The sequence below is a fragment of the Elephantulus edwardii genome, unplaced genomic scaffold (genome assembly GCF_000299155.1).
Source record: "Elephantulus edwardii isolate Elephantulus edwardi_28Jun2011 unplaced genomic scaffold, EleEdw1.0 scaffold00069, whole genome shotgun sequence".
Taxonomy (NCBI): Eukaryota; Metazoa; Chordata; class Mammalia; order Macroscelidea; family Macroscelididae; genus Elephantulus; species Elephantulus edwardii.
Window position 1 is genome coordinate 15409540 of NW_006399819.1, and position 18411 is coordinate 15427950.

General features: G+C 36.3%; 1 protein-coding gene and 1 pseudogene across 1 annotated transcript in view; both read left to right on the forward strand.

The window, feature by feature from the left end:
- Nucleotides 1-18411, forward strand: part of SLC44A5 (solute carrier family 44, member 5) — a 142388-nt gene that overhangs the window by 67178 nt on the left and 56799 nt on the right. The window contains exons 3-7 of the mRNA XM_006888614.1: nucleotides 1559-1687; nucleotides 2692-2752; nucleotides 6239-6365; nucleotides 8384-8467; nucleotides 14377-14489. Coding sequence (XP_006888676.1) covers nucleotides 1559-1687; nucleotides 2692-2752; nucleotides 6239-6365; nucleotides 8384-8467; nucleotides 14377-14489 — 514 coding nt within the window. The remainder of the gene's footprint in view (nucleotides 1-1558; nucleotides 1688-2691; nucleotides 2753-6238; nucleotides 6366-8383; nucleotides 8468-14376; nucleotides 14490-18411) is intronic.
- Nucleotides 3451-4661, forward strand: LOC102862966 (annotated as a pseudogene).

An 18411-nucleotide genomic window follows, 5' to 3' on the forward strand; every position in this document is an offset into this window, starting at 1 on the left:
TTTTTGGCTACTGGTGTCAAGAGTGTGACCATGGAGCTGAGCAAACTGAAGCTGTGAACAATCTCAATCTCTTTGCCATCCATCCTGATGCTACCAATTGGTCCAGTGGTGACAATCTTTGTCTTCTTGACATTGAGCCTCAGTCCATAGTGAAGGCTGCAGTCCTTGACCTTCTGCAGCAAGAGCATGAGGTCCTCCTCAGTTTCGGCAAGCAGGGTTGTGTTATCTGCATAACACAGATTGTTATCTACCAATCCTGATGCCACCCTTCTCCTCATAGAGCCCAGCCTCTCGGATAATCTGCTCTGCATGCAGGTTGAAAAGGTATGGAGATAGGACACATCCCTGGCATACACCCTTCCCAATTTTGAACCATGTGGTCCTACCCTGTTCTGTTCTGAAGACTGCCTCTTGGTCCAAGTATAAGTTTCGCATTAGCATGATTAAATGTTCTGGGATTCCCATTCTTCTCAGAGTCAGCCGCAGTTTGTTATGATCCACACAGTCAAACAGCATTCTTAAGTTCATTAATGTAAAATAATTGCAAAGATGACCTCTATGTCTATATCTAAGTGCTTTTAGAAAAAAACTGTATAATAATGACTGGTTTTAGAATAAGTCTTAAGCTTGCTGGTTTCTTATGGCGATATAACCCAAGTTATGTTTTGTGAATTGTTTTTTGAGGATTCAGTGGCACTGATACTTATTAATGACATAAAGTATCAATATTCAGACCATTTGATCACTGTTTTATATATATAAAATAGAAAGAACAATTCTAAACCTGAAAAATATACACATTTCATAGACAAATTCATTTGAAATTGTGTTTTTATCTACCCATTTATACAATTATGTTGTTATATCCCATCAATTGAGGATTGACCCGTAGCTAACCCAAGTGCAGGTTTTCAGAGGCAGTAAATTGCACAGAAGGGGATTGTCATTCTTTCTCCTACTGAGCAGCTGGTAGATTCGAACTAAGCATCTTTCAATTGGCAGCACAGCTTCTTCTTATCCACAGGCCACCAGAACTCCCTTATAAAATCATAAGGAAATGTTTACTGAAAATCCATCTGTGCCCTGTGGCACATATGATACAATTCCAGAAAACCACACACACTGAATATACCTGAAACTGGTGAAAACTGAAAAATGCTGCAGACTGTATCAGTGTTAATTTCCTAGCTGTGATATGGTATTATTATCATGCAATTCCTCATCAATGAGGGAAACTGCATGAATTCTTGTATTCATTCCCACAATTGCAGGTGGCCCATTTATTTAAAAATTAAAATGTAAAAATAATCCTTTAATGTACAACATCTAATTGCTTTAGCACAGTATCTGCATCAAGGTTCCCAGAATAAAAATTGGTAACAAGTGCATGGAATGTTGTCTTCTACAATAAGGTTAGAAAATTGCTTAACGTTTCTGAAATGAAAAGCAGTGTGTTGTTTCTCACTGTAATGATAAGTTGGAGCTATAACTTTCTGAACACTATCATGCTTATCCCACTTAATTCAGTTTCTCAATTACTGTGTCCCTTCTTTCACAGATCTGTGTCTCCAAGTGCCCAGAAACATTTACAACCTATCTAGAAATGCAAAATAGAGCTAAAAGTAACCAAAAGTACTGGACATACTACAAGCAATTCTGCAAGTCCAATGTTGTGAGCCCAAAAATGGTATGTGCATTTAAGTTTAAAGCTAGAGAAGAATTTTAACTTTTGTTTCACTCTTAATTATAAGTATTTATAGCTGGACAAACTCTCTTATCTTCTAGCAATACTAAAGCCAACATAAGTTAAAAGATATATTCTAACACACAGTCACAAAGACACACACTGTTTCTAGTGTATCATTTTGCAGACTTGAATTATTATGTAAGACTAGAAAGTCTGGCAAGTTAACATCAAGGATTCCCTGACTCCAGCAAACTCTAATGGCATAGACTTATTGCTTTCAAATGCAAATGTCCTTTGCAGCCATATCATTCGCATGGTGATTAGATTCCATTAACAAGTAAATCACAAATTCCTTACCCTCAAGTCAGAATAAATGTATAATTGCCCCTCCAATGTGTTTCCTGAGACTGTAAATTGCATCAGAAGAGGCTGCTGGTCTTTCTCCCACAGAATAGCTTGAAGCATGGCACACATTTGTGTTGGCACTCTGGTTCCCTACCTACTAGGCCAGTAGAGTCCCAATACTTAGTTACAAATAGAATTTTACTTCCCAAACCAGTTATAGTAAGTGATAACTACTTATTTTTTTTAGAAAATGGCAAACAAAAACCCAAACTTTACCCATCTGAGAAATAGATTATTCTAAAGACTCATTATGTTAAATAACATTAATGACTTCTAGATAAGAGATATTTCCCCAGAAAAAAATTGAAGGGTTAGAGAATGTATTTTAGGGGAAAAAAATATGTTTTCAAGAGTGTGTGAGTGTGTTTGGTTTCAGTGAGTTATGATTGATGCAACCATCAAATGACAAGAAAATATTTAAGGACAATTGCTGTATGTGTCTGCATGAGAAAATCTAACACCGTTACTAGGAAAATTCATTTGGAACAATAACATCATTAAGGAGATAACATTTTCAAAGATCAATTATTTTTTGTGTTGAGAGCAAAAGTAACCATCAGAGACGTTTGAATGTTAACATACTTTTCCTTTCATTCTAGTCTCTCACAAAAGTTTTATTGGATGAAGATTGTCCAGCAGCAATATTTCCAAGCAAACCTTGTAAGTGGTAACTTATTTACCCCAGAAACAAAACCTACTGAGAAATTTTTAAACTCTTTTCCCTGATTTCAAAACTGAGGAACTAAACAAAACCAAGTTTGTGTGATTTGCTTCATGTCCCAAAATCAATTAGAAAGAAGATTGGAAATGGACCAAAATATTAAGTGGTTGGCTGGGTATTTTTCTCCTTTTGTCTTCTTTTTCCGTAATGAATATCTCCTTATTCTAAAATGGGAGAAAAGGGAACTATGAGTTTAATTAGAAAATCAGGTACCATTGAAGTGGCAAACTACCTCCAACCACACATATTTACCAGCTTTCATCTCTCTACTGTGGGACAATAAAGATCTTAAAGCAAAGACTTAGGTCCCGCTAACAATATTTTCCTTAGGAAGTCCAGGGAAATAAGTGTCCAAATTAAAGCAAAATGTGACAAATTTTCATGCGAAAAATATAAATAAACAAATCCCCTCTAAAATAACATGTATAAAATATAGTCTTGGGTGGGTTGCATCTTATAGAAGGCACTTAAGGTGCCCAGGATGGATGAACAAGGTGCTGAGTGTGTGGAGAGCAGGAATGTGGGGTCTCATAGCCTTAGGATAATTAATAACTACCAGAACATCTGAAGGCTGTGAACTTCTACTTCCATCAAAGCCTCAGTAAGCTGATTTGACACCAGATCTGCCCAGTCTTCTGAGGGAGGTGAAGGATTTGTGGTCAATCTCGAGGCTTGCCATGACCTTGTTTTATTAAAGATGTGCAGAATTTCCTGTCTGAATGCAAAGTTCATAGATGACAGAGCAGGTGTTCATTTCATTTACACCCAGGAAGGCAGGCAGAGTGGTGAAGCTTTTGTTGAACTTGAATCAGAAGATGGTGTAAAAATAGCACTGAAGAAATACAGAGAAAGCATGGAGCACCTCTATATTGAGGTTTTCAAGATCCATAGAACCAAAATGGATTGGGTGTTGGCGCACGGGGGTCCAAATAGGGCCAATACTGCCAATGATGGCTTGTGCACCTTCGAGAACTCCCATTTGGAAGCACAAAAGAGGAAATTGTTCAGTTCTTCTCAGGATTAGAAGTCACATAGAAGGGGATGCCTTTGTCAGTGGACCCTGAAGACAAGATTACAGGAGAAGCCTTTGTGTAATTTGCTTCACAGGAGTTAGCTGAGAAGGCTCTAGGGAAGCACAAGAAAAGAACAGGAGTGTTCAAGAGCAGTTAGGAACAAGTCAGATCATATTCTGATCTCCACCTGAAGCTCATATCTGGGGTGACCAGGCCCCTATGATGGGCCTCATATACCGCCCAATGGTATATTGGCATTGTCAAACAAGCAGACTTTGACATGATGAGGTCTGTGGTTTATAACACAGATTATGGGGGCCATGAGGAGCACAGTGGCCTCAGTGACAGCTGTGGTTTCACTACCGATCTGTTTGGCAGAGGTCTCAGTTACTGCTTGTCAGGAATATACACTACAGATAGGGAGACAGCAAGTTTGCTGTCCAGAACACAATTGGACACTGAGGACTCTACCATACAAAGTGACTGAGAATGACATTTATAACTGTTTCTCTCCACTCAACCCTGTGAGAGTGCATAGTGAGATTGGCCTGGATGGAAGAGTGATCAAGAGAAGCAGGTGTTAAGTTTGCTGCTTATGAAGCAGCTGTGGCCGCCATGCCAAAAGACGGAGCCAACATGCAGCATAGATACGTAGAGCTCTTCTTAAATTCAAACACAGGGGCACGAGCAATCAGGGGCTTATAGTATCCAAATGATGCAGGGCATGGGGGCATTTACCCAGTCCACCTACATGGGCCTTGAGAGCCAGTCAGTCAGTGGTTGTTATGGGGCTGGCTATAGCTGTCAGCAAAACAGCATGGGTGAACACAACTAGTTTTTCAGGAGCATTTGAGTTACTTCAAAATTTCACAGGCAGCCAGCAAACAGTGGAAAGCATTTTTTACTGAGAAGAAGCTGTGGGACCCATTTTGCACCATGAGTTTATGAAATCTGGACTAAAAAAATTACCTCTTCAGTGTTCTCTCATCCAAACGTTCTTGTAGCATGTGAAAAAGAGACTGAGTAAACTTTAAAAAAAGATAAATATTTTCAGCTTTTCTTAATTAACATCTCAGTAGTATGTTTCAGAGTGATGTCTGAGAACAGGGTGTTTAAAGTATGTTAAATGTGGATCTTTCGCACCACCTTACAGCAAACACATTTGAGAGACATGATTTTTTTAGAAAATTCACAGGTGCTAGATAGGATCTGTCCTCTTTACTCAATTAGTTAAGAATAACCGTATTTACTCAGAGCATAGAAGACTTAAAGTACTTATTGATGAAGCTCTAGATTACATAATCTTCTGTTTCCTCAAAAAGCTGAACATAGATATTCTATATGACCCAGTTATTGCACAGCTAAGAATATATTGTTGTTGTTATATGCCGTCAAGTTGCATGTGACTCATAATAAACCAATGCACAACAGCTCTGAAACCTGCTCTACCCAGAGCCAATCTTACTGACTCTGACATATCCACCCCCATTACTCCAGTCACTAAGTCAATCCATATCATCAAGGGTCTTCCTCTCCTGCACTGTCCCTCCACACTCCCAAGCATAATGTCCCTCTCCAAGGAATGGTCCCTCCTTGCAACAGACCCAAAATATGTCAGACAAACTTCAGAAACTTTGCCTCCAAGGAGCAGGCTGAACCTGTTTGCTCTCTTAGCATTTCATGGTATATTCAATACCATTCTCTAGCACCACAGCTCAAAGGTATCAATTCTACTTCTGCCATCCCCAGTCATTATCTAGTTTTCTACTGTAGTTTTTTTGAAGATGCGCCGAAGGAACCGCTGAGCTAAAGCCAGCCCTATCTAGTTTTCTGATGCATAGTATGTAATTGCCAAGACCAAGGCCAGAATCAGGTGCACCTTAGTCTCCAGATTGAAATCATTGCTCTTTAGTACTGATACACAAAAGGAGAACTGTGTATCTATGTTTATAGCCCTGCTATTTATAATAACATGAATATGGAAGAAACCCAAATGCTCATCAAGAAATGAATGGATTAAGAAATACTAAATGAGACCATTGTTATAAAAATAGAAAGGATATGGGGAAGGGAGGGAGCAGAAAAAGAATGGGTAGATAATGAACACTACTAGACTAGGTAAAGGGAAGGCCAATCTTGTGTTATACATCTTATTTATTACTTATATTCCCTATGAAAGAAATAAATTCATTACTTCAGATTATAATCAGACTGGCTTTCTTTTTCAGACTTAGAACTATCAGAGAATTCTCCAGATCAAGCAATTGGCAATTAACTTACCTGTACTAAACCATTTATAGAATTGTTTTATCAATAACAGAATGCATAAGAATAGAAAAGACATCAGAAAGGAAGAAAAAGTGTTAAAAAAAACCAGGAAGAAAAAGTGATAATAAAATTTTGTTTTTGCAGTTCTCCAGAGATGTTTCCCTGACTTCTCTACTACTAACAATGGCACCTTAACAGTAGGAAATAAGACAACATTCCAGGATGGACAAGGGGTGACAAGAAATGTTTTAGAACTCAGGACAGCTGCAAAGTATGTTGTTTACGTTGCTGGTCTCCGTTTTGATGTATCCTTCATTGTGTCAAGACCAAAGATCCTTTATACTTAAAGGCTTATGCTGTTGTTATGTACTAGTACGTTGAAACTGACTCATGGTTGACCCTCCAGAGAGTATTCAGAAGCAGTAAATTGATGGTATCTTTCTTCAATCGAGCAGCTAGTGGATTTAAACTGCATGCCTTTTAGATAATAGTGCCTTTCCTTAACACTAGAGCTCTGGTGGCCTAGTGGTAAGAAGCTGCACTGTAATCCCCAAAGCAAGTGGTTTGAATCCACAAATTGCTTTGAGCGAGACAGAAGATTAATTTCTTCCTGTGTAGTTACCTACCACTGAAAACCTGCTGGAGTACCAGCTTAAGGGAGGTTCTGATTCAACAGCAAACAATAACAACATTCTACTAGAGCTCAAAAGGTTATAGAAGAATTATATATTAATATGAAATGTACGTGTATAGATGTGCTAAAAAAATCTATAAAGAAGGAGAAATCAGAATGAATCAGAAATAAAGACCTGAAAAAACTTAAGTTTTACAAACTAGTAATTTTTTTTTGTTATCAGTAAGTGTAGAAATGCAACATCAGGAAACATAAAAAGATTTTACATAATTTACTTTGTGAGTTAACAGAATAAAACTCATGGTTTTCAAAGCACTGTGATATTTAAATGGCAGAAATAAAGAAATTGCAAGATGTTCTGGAAATCTTGTTCTTAAATACCATAAAGTTGGAACCATCGCAAAGTTGACCCTCCAGAGTGTTTTCAGAGACAATTAATTAGCAAGTGAGGAGATTACCCATCTCTCCCCCCTAGAGCAGCTAGTGGATTCAAACCACATAGCTTTGAGTTGCCAGCACATAGCATAAGGCGATAAGCACATAGCGATAAGGATCGCTAAGCCACCAGAGTTTACTGAAAGTGATTAAGAATTTAAAAAAGAAGGCAAGATCATGACAGTAGTTTCAATTCTGTATCCAATTTCTACAGAATAGTTGCAGTGCAACTTGGCTATGCACACCAAGCTGTAACACATTATTTTCTCCCAATTAACACAGAAAATATAAAGATAAAAAAATCCAAGCAGTCCAGGCATAATAGTGCAATTTTTGCATGTTTAAAATCCAATAGGAACATGGATAAAACTGTGAAAGAAATGACAAAATAATAATCCAAGTGTGACTCCACTGATGAAATTCAGAAGAGAAAAAAAACCAAATAGAATGTAATTTAGTTGCTCAGTGGTGAATATATAAGGAAGAAAATGAGTAAATTATTCCAAAAGTTTAGATACTGATTACTTTTGAGAAAGAGAGGTGTAATTGAGCTACTTGGGGAAAAGAAGTGGCAATTTCCATTTCTTGACAAGGCTGTGTTGTAGCTATACAAATGTATTCATCAAACTGGACACTAATAATTTGTGCAGTTTTGTGTGTGTGCCTCATTATACACCTGTGCTACTGGGCTGTCAAAGATATGTTGCTATTGTTAGGAGTTATCAAATTGACTTCAACTCATACAGACTGTATCTATGTACAACAGATAGAAACCTCTCCCAGATGTCTTTTGATGTTGTACCATTTCACAGTCTCTTTCATGCTCAAACTTAGTGTAGTAGAAGGTCCCCCCTTTTTTAAACGCGTTGTATTAGAGGAAGTAAGTTTGGTGTTGATTTTTAATCCAATGGATTTTGAAAGTTAAAAGCTGATGATTAAATTCTGTGCTTTTACTGAGGTTTCTGCAGTGTTGCATATATTGGAAAAAGATCTGTTTACCATTTTTTGAACAGCATTTTGTTTTTTTATGGGTAGCCATCTGTGCATGGCTATCAAAGTGACATTTCATCTAACATTGTGACTGGGAAAGGAGTCACTACTAAGTAGATGCCATCTAAAAATACTGAAGAACAACATGCGAAATCCCTTTTATAGTAATAATAATATTTCTTTGTAGTGGTAGTATAAAATTGATTTATTTTTTCCTTCTTTGAATTCAGAGGTATAGACAAACTCCTTAAAGCAAGATCAATTGCACTGAAGGTTTTTGAAGATTATTCAACATCTTGGCTTTGGATTATCGTGTAAGTGAAAGTATATATTTCTTCTTCAGCCTTATTCTGATTTTGGGTCTATAGACATCTTTCTTTGAGTTATTGGTTTCTTTTATGTGTATAGAAGACTGACTTAGATTTCAATTCCTGCTTTTTTATTTTTACATAATGTGAAAATGGGTACAAAGATACTTGTAAATATGTCCAGTTCTGGCAGAAAGTTATAATAAATGAAATTTTAAATTTTATTCCTTATCAAGATAATACAAGAACCATATACTTTAAGCCACTTGGGGCAGTATGTGTAGGACTTGGTCTTCTTTACTCGTATTGACATGACTGATAGAGTGTTATTTCTCTGTAATTGTTGTTAGGATAGGTACTGTTCAATTGACTTCAACTTTTAGTGACTCTAGGTACATACAATTGAGTCAAGCCCTATTTGATCCTGTGCCATTCTCAGAATCCCTATTGTGCTTAAGCCAATTGTTATAGTCCACTGTGTTAATACATCTCATTGAAGTTCTTCCCATTCCTCATCTACTTTCCCAAGAATTATATCCTTTCCTAAGAACCAAATGCTCGTGATAACATGCTCAAAATAAGTGACAGAGAAGTTTCACTATACATGCTTCTAAGGAGCACACTGGCTGTACTTTTCCCAAGACAGACTTGTTTCTTATTTTGGGAATCTAGGATATACTTAGTATTTATTTATTTATTTTTGCCAACAACCAGTTCAAAACCATTACTTTTTTTCCCTTTAGTCTTCTTCAGTCATTATCCAAATTTCACATACTTATGAAGCAACTAGACTGATAGGCAGAGTCATGATGTATGGAGAGGAGATTGAAACTGTCACTAACTTCATCTTGCTTGGATCCACAACTTGGTACCAGCAGTCAGGAAATAAGGAGACACATTGCACTGGGAAAATATGCAGTTAGGGACCTCTCTAAATTATTAAGGAGTAATGATGTCAGTTTGAAGACAGGTATGTCTGATTCAAGGCCATAGACTTTCTTAATACTTGCTATGAATCTGAGAGCTGGACAATGAATAAGAATGACAGAAGAATTGACATCTTTGAGCTGTGGTGTTGGAGAAGAGCACTGACATCCCATGGACGGCCAGGAGAACAAACTGATATGTCTTGGAGAAGGTGCAGCTGGAGGCAAGAATGATGATGCTTTACCTAACATACTTTGGGCATGTTGCTTGCTAGGAGGGGCTATTTCTTAGAGAAGGACATTATGTTGGGAAGGGTGGAGGTCTGTGAAAGAGAGGAAGACCCTCTACCAGGTGGATTGACAAGGTGACTGCTGCAGTGGGCTCTTGTGTGTCGGGAAGAGTGTGACAGGAAGTGTGAGAATTGCACAGGATAGAGCAGGGTTCAGATCTTTTGTTTATAGAGTTGTTATAAGTAGTACTCAACTCGATGGCACCTAACAACAACAACAACAAAGCATGTGAAAATTCCTTGACTTAGATCAGGCACACTTTATTCTTTACAGTGAAACATTTGTCCTTTAACACTTTAAAGAAGTACATGATACTATATTTGCCCAATGAAATACTTTATGTTACTTCTTTACTGCTTGGGCATTCTGTGGCCTGCTTCACAAGGCGAAGGATGGGTTATCTTCTCCCATGTGATTTACTGCCTCCCAAAGCCAGCTGAAATGTCAGCTGCAGGTCAGTTCCAGCGCCACATCACACAACTTCCATGGGTGTTATTGTAGATACAATAAAAGTAAAGCCTTTGCAATTTCAATCTTTTCTCTGTTCTACATGATGTTGTTATTGATTCAATTGCAACTTTTCCTTCTTGATATTGAGTTGTACGCTGAAATCAGTAGTCTTTGATGTTCTTCAGTAAGTAATTCAAGTCTTCTTCATTTTCAACAAACTTCTGTACTCTGCATATTTCAGACTGTTGATGAATTTTTCCTTCAGTCTTGATGCCACATTCCTCTTCATACAGCCTCTCTTTTCAGATTCCTTGCTCAGTATTCAGACTGAATCAATCATACTAAAAGAAAAATCCCAACTATACTCAATACATTGGCAAAATTTAAGTCTACAGGAATTGACAAAATACCTTTGAGTTGTTTCATCAAATAGAAGTTGACATGAACGTGCTCACTCATGTATACCAAGAAATTTGAAAGACTACGCTCTAGCCATCGAACAGGAAGAGAGCTTATTTGTGTCCATTTTAAAAAACAGATGAACAAAATGTAAAAATTACAAAATAATTAATTAATATTACATGTAAGTAAAATATTCCTGAACACTATTCCAAAATAACTAGAGCAACAAATTGGCAGAGAACTGCCAGAAATTCAAACTAAATGCAGCAGGAGCTGTGGAGCAAGGGTCAGTATGGCTGATGTCAGATGGATTTTGGCTAAAAACAAAGGATATCAGAAGCATGTTTACTTGTGCTTTATGTGCTCTATTTAAAGACATTCCACTAAATGGAACATAATAAATTATGGGCAGATTTTATAGATTCATGGGTAATTATAGAATATTGAATTTTCTTCGAGTATAACCCCCATGTGGACCAAGAAGCAATCATTCAAGTAATATAGGGAGATGAGGCATAGTTTAAAGTCAGAAAAAGGGTATGTGTCAAAGTTGTATTCTTTCCCCATGCTTGTTCAATCTATTAGTTCCCTGGTCTCTTCTTTCAATCATGACATCTGAAGGATCACTCTTGCTTTTGCCTACATCCTTTACACACAACTATTGTTACAGTCATTGCTGTAAATAGCTGAAAAAATACATGAAGGGATACATCTTTGTATTCCTAGAAAGATGAGGAACAATTCAGTCACTCTACTACACAGGAGAAGCCCTAGTGATTTAGTGTATTACTTGTTGAGCTGTGAATGGAAAAGTCAGCAGTTCAAATACACTAGCTACTCTGGGCAAAAATCATGGACAGTCACCTTCTAGAAATGTTTACAGCCTCAGAAACAAAATAGAGGGTCGTTATAAGTCAGAATGGCTTATATCAGGCCAGGCAAACATATTTGACCCATTTATTGTTGTCATTACTATCAGGCCCTCTGTCTTCTTCTGGAATACTTTAAAAAAATCTATTGTTCTAATGATCACAGATTGAAGTTCAAACGTCTTTAAATAGTTACAAGACCCTTTACAGGCTGACCCAACTCCACCTAAGTCTCATGATTTCCTCTATCTATCTTCATTGCACATACAGAATATACCCTTTACAGTATAACTGGGCATGTCCTTCTGTGTTCTTCAGAACAACTTTTAAAAATCAGCTTTAGTGTCATTTAAGAAGACTTTCCTGACATCTTCAGATACAAGTAATTACCTCCCTATCTCTATTCCTCTTATGGATTATATGCGTGTGTATGCATACACACACACATTCTCATCTTCAATACAGAAATTTGACTTTTTCATCCTGATGAACAATGAACTCTTTACAATAGTAACCAGGTCCAATTTATCTCTGTTTTCCTTATAGCTAGCCTGATACCAGCAATAGAGTAAGTACATATAAGATATAGCTTCAGGAAACAGATATACAAAATAATAGGAACATAAAACATATTTAACTCTAGGTTCTTTATTAAAACTAAATTGTATTGTGTGTAAAATACAGTAATTCCTTTCTAGAAGTTTAAAGCTATATAGTTTCATAAAGTATTACTCTTTTTGTTACTTTTTGTCTGAAACAATTATAGTGTTTACTGTTAAGGGTGAAGCAGTATCTCAATAGAGGAGACAGTGTTCTTTATTTTACAATAGCAAATTGGCTCCACTATTGATAGATTTAAATGTCACTGAATAATTCCATTCCTCTGCCTCATATCAGCTTTTCCACTCTTATCTGAAAAAGTGTATGTCATGATAGACTCTCCTGCCCCTCCCTCCCATCACACACACACACACACACACACACACACACACACTCACTCTGAAACCCTCCCCACCAAGGTACCACTCGGACCACTCGAACAAAGTAAGATCCTTTAGTTTCTAATCATTTGCTTTGATCTGCTTTATAAACATAAAATCAAAAGTATTCCTTCTGGGATTTAGTTTTTCAACCAGAATTAATTTTTGCTTTATATTTTATTTTTTTTTCTTGTTGATGCACATATACACAATAGAATATATGGTAATTCAATAATTTTTACATTTCCAATTCACTGACATTGATTGCATTCTTTGAGCTGTTCAATCATTCACTTTTCCAAGTTATTTCTCCTCCATTAGCATAAACTCATGATCCTCTGGATTTCCTAAATAATTGTTTGAATTGCTGTTGTCAAATAGGTCCCATGTAGATAGATGTTAAAATGATGCAGTACACAAGACATTGTTTACTAATCATATTAAACTATTGTTTGGTTTTAAGAAGACTATGACTTTTAAATTCAGATTAAAAAAAATAAGACACTAGCTATAAAATCCACCATAATTATTAACACAGAATATATATGCTTTTCTTTCTTGCCTTTTTTATTTTTTAGTTTTTCTGCACTTCAAAACTATTTGTATATTCTCTTTGGTCTTTGCCATAGAACAATTCTACAACCACATTGTGTGTTAAGACATTAAAGTATTGTAATTTTTAAGAGACAATAGCTTCTGAAGGTTAAGGGATAGTCTCTGCAAAACTATGACTTAAGGAAGTGCTCTGATATCCTGTCCTCTATTCAGTCAGAGTAATTACCAATATTTTTTTAAAGATAACACTAAGACAATAAACTCAATAAATAAACCCTTCTCTGTCTGCTGCTATGCTTGCAAACTTGCAAAAACACAAAAGGTGTCACTTTTTAATAGAAGAGTCACTCAAGTTTCCACTCTTAATGAGGTCTCTTTGAGGCAATCACCTGAAAAGAATCCAATATAACCTTAACCTGAATATGGAGATACAAGACTTCTCTAGAAGTCTAGTTAAACTCAGGAAGAAATTAAAATAGTAGTAGAAGAGTCAAGCTATTGATTGTTTGAGAGAGCAATTTAGCCCAGGAGACAAAGAAGCAACTTGGCCCAGGAGGCATAGAAGCAATATGGCCCAGGAGATGCATTCCAAATAGTGACCCACACATCACTGGGGACCTGAAATAGAGATCTGCAAATGGCAGACAGAACAAACTACTGGAGCTAATCATCGTGTTAATAAGCACAAAATCATAGGTTTAGGAATTATGTTGTTTCTCTTCTATGTTTTCAACTAAGTTGTTTTTGTTCTAGAACTCTGATAGAGTTTTTAATGATGAGATTTTTGGAAACAAGACTGCACCAACTTCAAGATGGTCATCTTGCAGAAAGTTTTCATTAGTCACCAAGTACATAGATCAACAAAAATTCCTCAGGGTTCTATTTTATGATTTACCATTAATAGGTCAGTATGAAGGAGGCCTGGAGATTCAATGAGTAAGGGCTTGGCTGCTAAACAAAAGGTCAGTGGCTCAAACTCAATAGCCTCCCTTTAAGAGAATGATACGGCAGTCTGCTTCTGTTAGTGGTGTCCTATAGTGTTGTTATGAGTCAGAATTGGCTTGACAGCAGTGGGTTTGATTTAGGCGTGGTCTTGGTTAGGAAAGCATAAAAAAATAAATAGAAAATTACAATTGCTGAAAACAATGCAAAAGCGTAGATTAGAGGAATTGTGTTTCTAGTGTTTGGTAGTAGAATTGGCTTGGCCTAAGCACAACATAATATCTTCTTGCTAATAAAGTCTCTGATAGTCCTGCTCTTTAAGGTGAAAATCTTAATATGAACATTAATTTTAATCCTCTAAAGAGTTACAAGTGTCCCTACAGCCAAATTTAAATAATCTGAGAATTACTTTGAATAGATAAAACTCATGTCTTGATACCTTTGTTGTGTTATATCCAGCATACTTGATTCCTGTTTTTGTTGTGGGCTTTTTACTCTAGTGGCCTGATTATCGCCATGGTGCTTAGTTGGCTGTTTCTGATACTCCTGAGGTACACAGCTGGATTCCTTTTCTGGATCTTCATGTTGGGTGTGCTTGGAATTATAGGATATGGTAGGTATCACCCCCCTTTAAAATTGTCAAATATCTAATTTTTTTTTATTTACAATTAGCAATCACCAGAAAGCAATTGTTTGCTGTTGATTTTGTTATTTTTTACCATGAAAAATGTTTAATAGAGAAAATCACATTTTAATTGATATATTGTCCTATAATTAATTTCTTTATTTTTTCCTTTTAAAAAAAATTGCAAAAGAATGTTACATTCTTTTCTCTACCAGCCAATCAATCTCATATCTCGTGGATATTACAAGGGGGGAGGGGAAAATATCTTTTAGATTATTTGTAAATGTTTCAGGACTTTCTTTTAATTTCTTTAACTTTTCTGTATCATCAAAGACTAAGTCTACATAAAGAAATGTGATATATTTCTTTCTCTCAAATGTTTTTGGTGCAAATGTTTTTATTAATTGCTCAGTAATCCATGAAAAGGCATTATCCTACAGAGGCGAGTTTTCTGAATTATAAATTTTGGATGGAGTTTCAATATTGATATGTAAATACTGACTAAATGGTCAAAAAAAGCAACAAATATGAACACTAAGAGAAGAAATTAAAGTGTCTCCTATGGAACTAGTTTCTAATTGAGATGATTCTGATGCATGGCAACCCTATATACATTAAAGTAGAACTTTCTGCTTCATATGGATTTTAATGATTGAGGTTTTGGAAAAATTATTAAACCTTTCTTTCAAAGCACCTCTGAGAGGATTGAAACTCCATTCTGTAGGTTAACAGCCCAGTTTACTAATCATTTGTATCACCTGGGAGAGGAAGACCCTCAACCAGGTGGATTGACAGGATGACTGCTGCAATGGGCTCTTGTGTGTCAGGAAGTGTGAGGACGCAGACAGGACTAGGATTCAGATCTTTTGATCATAGGATCACTATAAGTCATCTTTGACTCGATGGTACCTAACAAAAACAACATCACCTGGGAACTTCTTCCCATGAAGCAGTATATCACTTATAGAAGCTTCTTTTCAATCTAAAAAAAAAAAATCATGGGCCAATAGATGAGTTTTTGAGATGTTTCTATTCAAAAGAATTATTTCTCCAACAACACTATTTGGATTGACAACCTAGTGTTATGGTTACAGAAACAAAAAGTAGCGATCTCTAGTTTATCTATCACTCAAAGACTTACAAATATTAGTATAAGAATATATTATTGAAAAAACCAACAAACAAAAAGTATATTGTTGAAACCCCTAGGATCTATAGTTAGCTTGGTTTATATCTATCAACTATATAACTTAAAGCCTAGTACTTTGGAAATGTTTCTTAATGTTCTTAAAATTCAGTGTTCTTATAGATAGCATCAGCATAGTTATGGTCTTTATATCAGGAATTTGTAAGAACAATCAAATGGGATAGGATAGTGTGTATTAATTTTTTATAGTGTCTGAAAGACATGAAACACTCAATCTCTTTGTGTTGGGTTCTTGTTGGTGCCTTCATCCTCATCCTTAAAGATTTTCTAACCAGTAGTTCAGTTCTCCTCAGAACTCCTTGTCTGCTCTTGCTATTCAGTTCCTCAGAGCATCCAGAATATCCCCTGATCTTCCTCATGGAGCACAGCCAGGTGACAGATTGCAAATGACTGAGTCTGTTTGATGGAGAAACACAAAGATTAAGCCCTCTTATAAAAAACTCCAAAAGTAAGCTCTTGTTTATAAGCCTTATTTTTATGTTTCTACTTGGATATCAAAGTAAAACCTGCCCTTTGCCAGAAAGAAACTGTGCATGTAATGCAGTCACTCTTTTACTGTCATTGAGAAGGATGAAGAGTAAAATACTTTAGTCATGTCATCAACTTGTTAGTAGTTGTTCCAACTTAAAGTGACTCAGTGAATAGCAAATCTGAACCTTGCCCTCTCCTGGGCCACCCTTATAAGCTCCACTGTGCATAATTCCATTATTGCAGTTGCTATCCATCTCATCAAGGGAGTTGTCTTCTCTCTTGCTGACTTGCTCCTCTTCTAAGGACATGTACCTCCTGATAAAATTTCCAGAGTATGTGAGACAATCTCATCATTTATACCTCTAAGGAGCAACTTGGCTGCACTTCTTTCAATACAGATTGTTTGTTGTTTTGACAACTCCTGATATATTCAATACTCTTCACTAATACAACAATTAAAGGCATCAACTCTCTTCAATCTGCCTTATCCATTGTCTAGCTTTCATAAGCACATAATACAATTAAAAGTATCAGTGGCTTGGGTAAAGCACATGTTAAACTTTACAGTAACATCTTTGTTCTTTTACATTTTCAAGACATCTTTGACAGCAGATTTGTCCTACACAATATGTCTTTTGATTGCTTAACTGCTTCTTCCGTAGGTGTTGACTATAGATCCAAGCAAGATGAAATCAACAGCAACTTCAGTCTTACCCCTTTCACCCACTTACACAAGAAAAATCCATGATGGATTATATCTCAGCTTTGTAAGGTGAAAAAAGGAAGCAAGAGATGGTCAATATGTAAAAACCAAAAATAAAATAATCAATTTTACCTACCTCTCTACTCCCTGAAGCAGGAATGGCATCCATTTCCTAAACAACAGTTTCCTCTGGAAACTCTATGAACTTTGATGAATGACTATAGTTATAGAAAGGCTTCAGGTCGTTCGTTCATAGTGTTGGTATGAGTCATGCTTGACTTGATGGCAATCATTAACAACAACACAACAACTCTACTCCCTCCATATCATTAACCTTATAATTAATCATGTGACAGGTAAGCTTGAGACTATTCCTTAATGAAGACATATAGAATTAGGTTGAAGAGTCTACATAAATAAGATTATATATAACTGATCTGTTTTCCTTTTAAAAGGAGAAACAAATCATCTATTACTCTGAACATCCCATAGACTAAGGCACAGAGCAAGGTGAATGTGTCATAATAGGGAAAGAAAAAGCCAGGTTTTCTGTTGTCAAGTGCCTATGTACAGCAGTAACACAATTCTCAATGGTAAGAACCCCAATTAAGAGACATGTGAGAGAGGTACTATGACCTAGTGACTGAAACAGAATTTGAAGGATGAATAGGACACAACCACAGATTGATCACATATTAACTGTGAGATCGTCAAATATGAGATCATGCAAATATGAAACCTTTCTAATCCACAATTTCCACACAATAGGACTTTGATTTTTTCTTTTAAACTAAGGAATGTCCATAAGATACTTACGTAACTGCCTATTGTGTGCCATCAAATCAGAACGGATGCATAGCTGGCCCTCCAGTGGGTTTTCAGAGGAAGTTGATCACACAAGAGGAGATTGCCCATTCTTCTCCTGCATAAAACTGCCCAGTACATGGTAAATGGTCAGTATACAGTGTGCGGTGATCTGAGGGAAAGAGGATTTCTAAATCCAGAGGTCATACCTTTAAAAGATAGAAAGGAAAAGAAAAACAAATTGGAAGCTGAGCCTTCCTCATTCGTTAGAATGTACGAACAAAATAATTTTAAGGATTCTCTTGACTACAAGACAATGGCATCAAGAATAACACTTTATTTTGCTGTATTTTCCTTTATTGTATTATACATTTTCAGCACAAAAAGAAATAATAGTTGCAAAAAGAAAAAGATTTTAAACCCATGAGCTAAAACGCAAGTGGGATTAGTAACAAACCCATGTGAATACTTGATTGACCTTACTCAGGCTGAAATCAGACCTAAACCAGTAGCAGAGTAAACTATGAGATCTGAAACTCTTGGGAAAATCCTGAAATTCTAGAAAATACTTATGTTAACACCAATTTGGCATAATTTTGGCTACCAACAAATCAAATAAAAATTCCTTAAGATCAAAATGCCTTTAATTTAGGTCACTAGTTATGTGTGCCCGATCCAGGCCAAAGTCTCCACAATTGCTTGCTAGGCATTAGAGAGCTGAACAA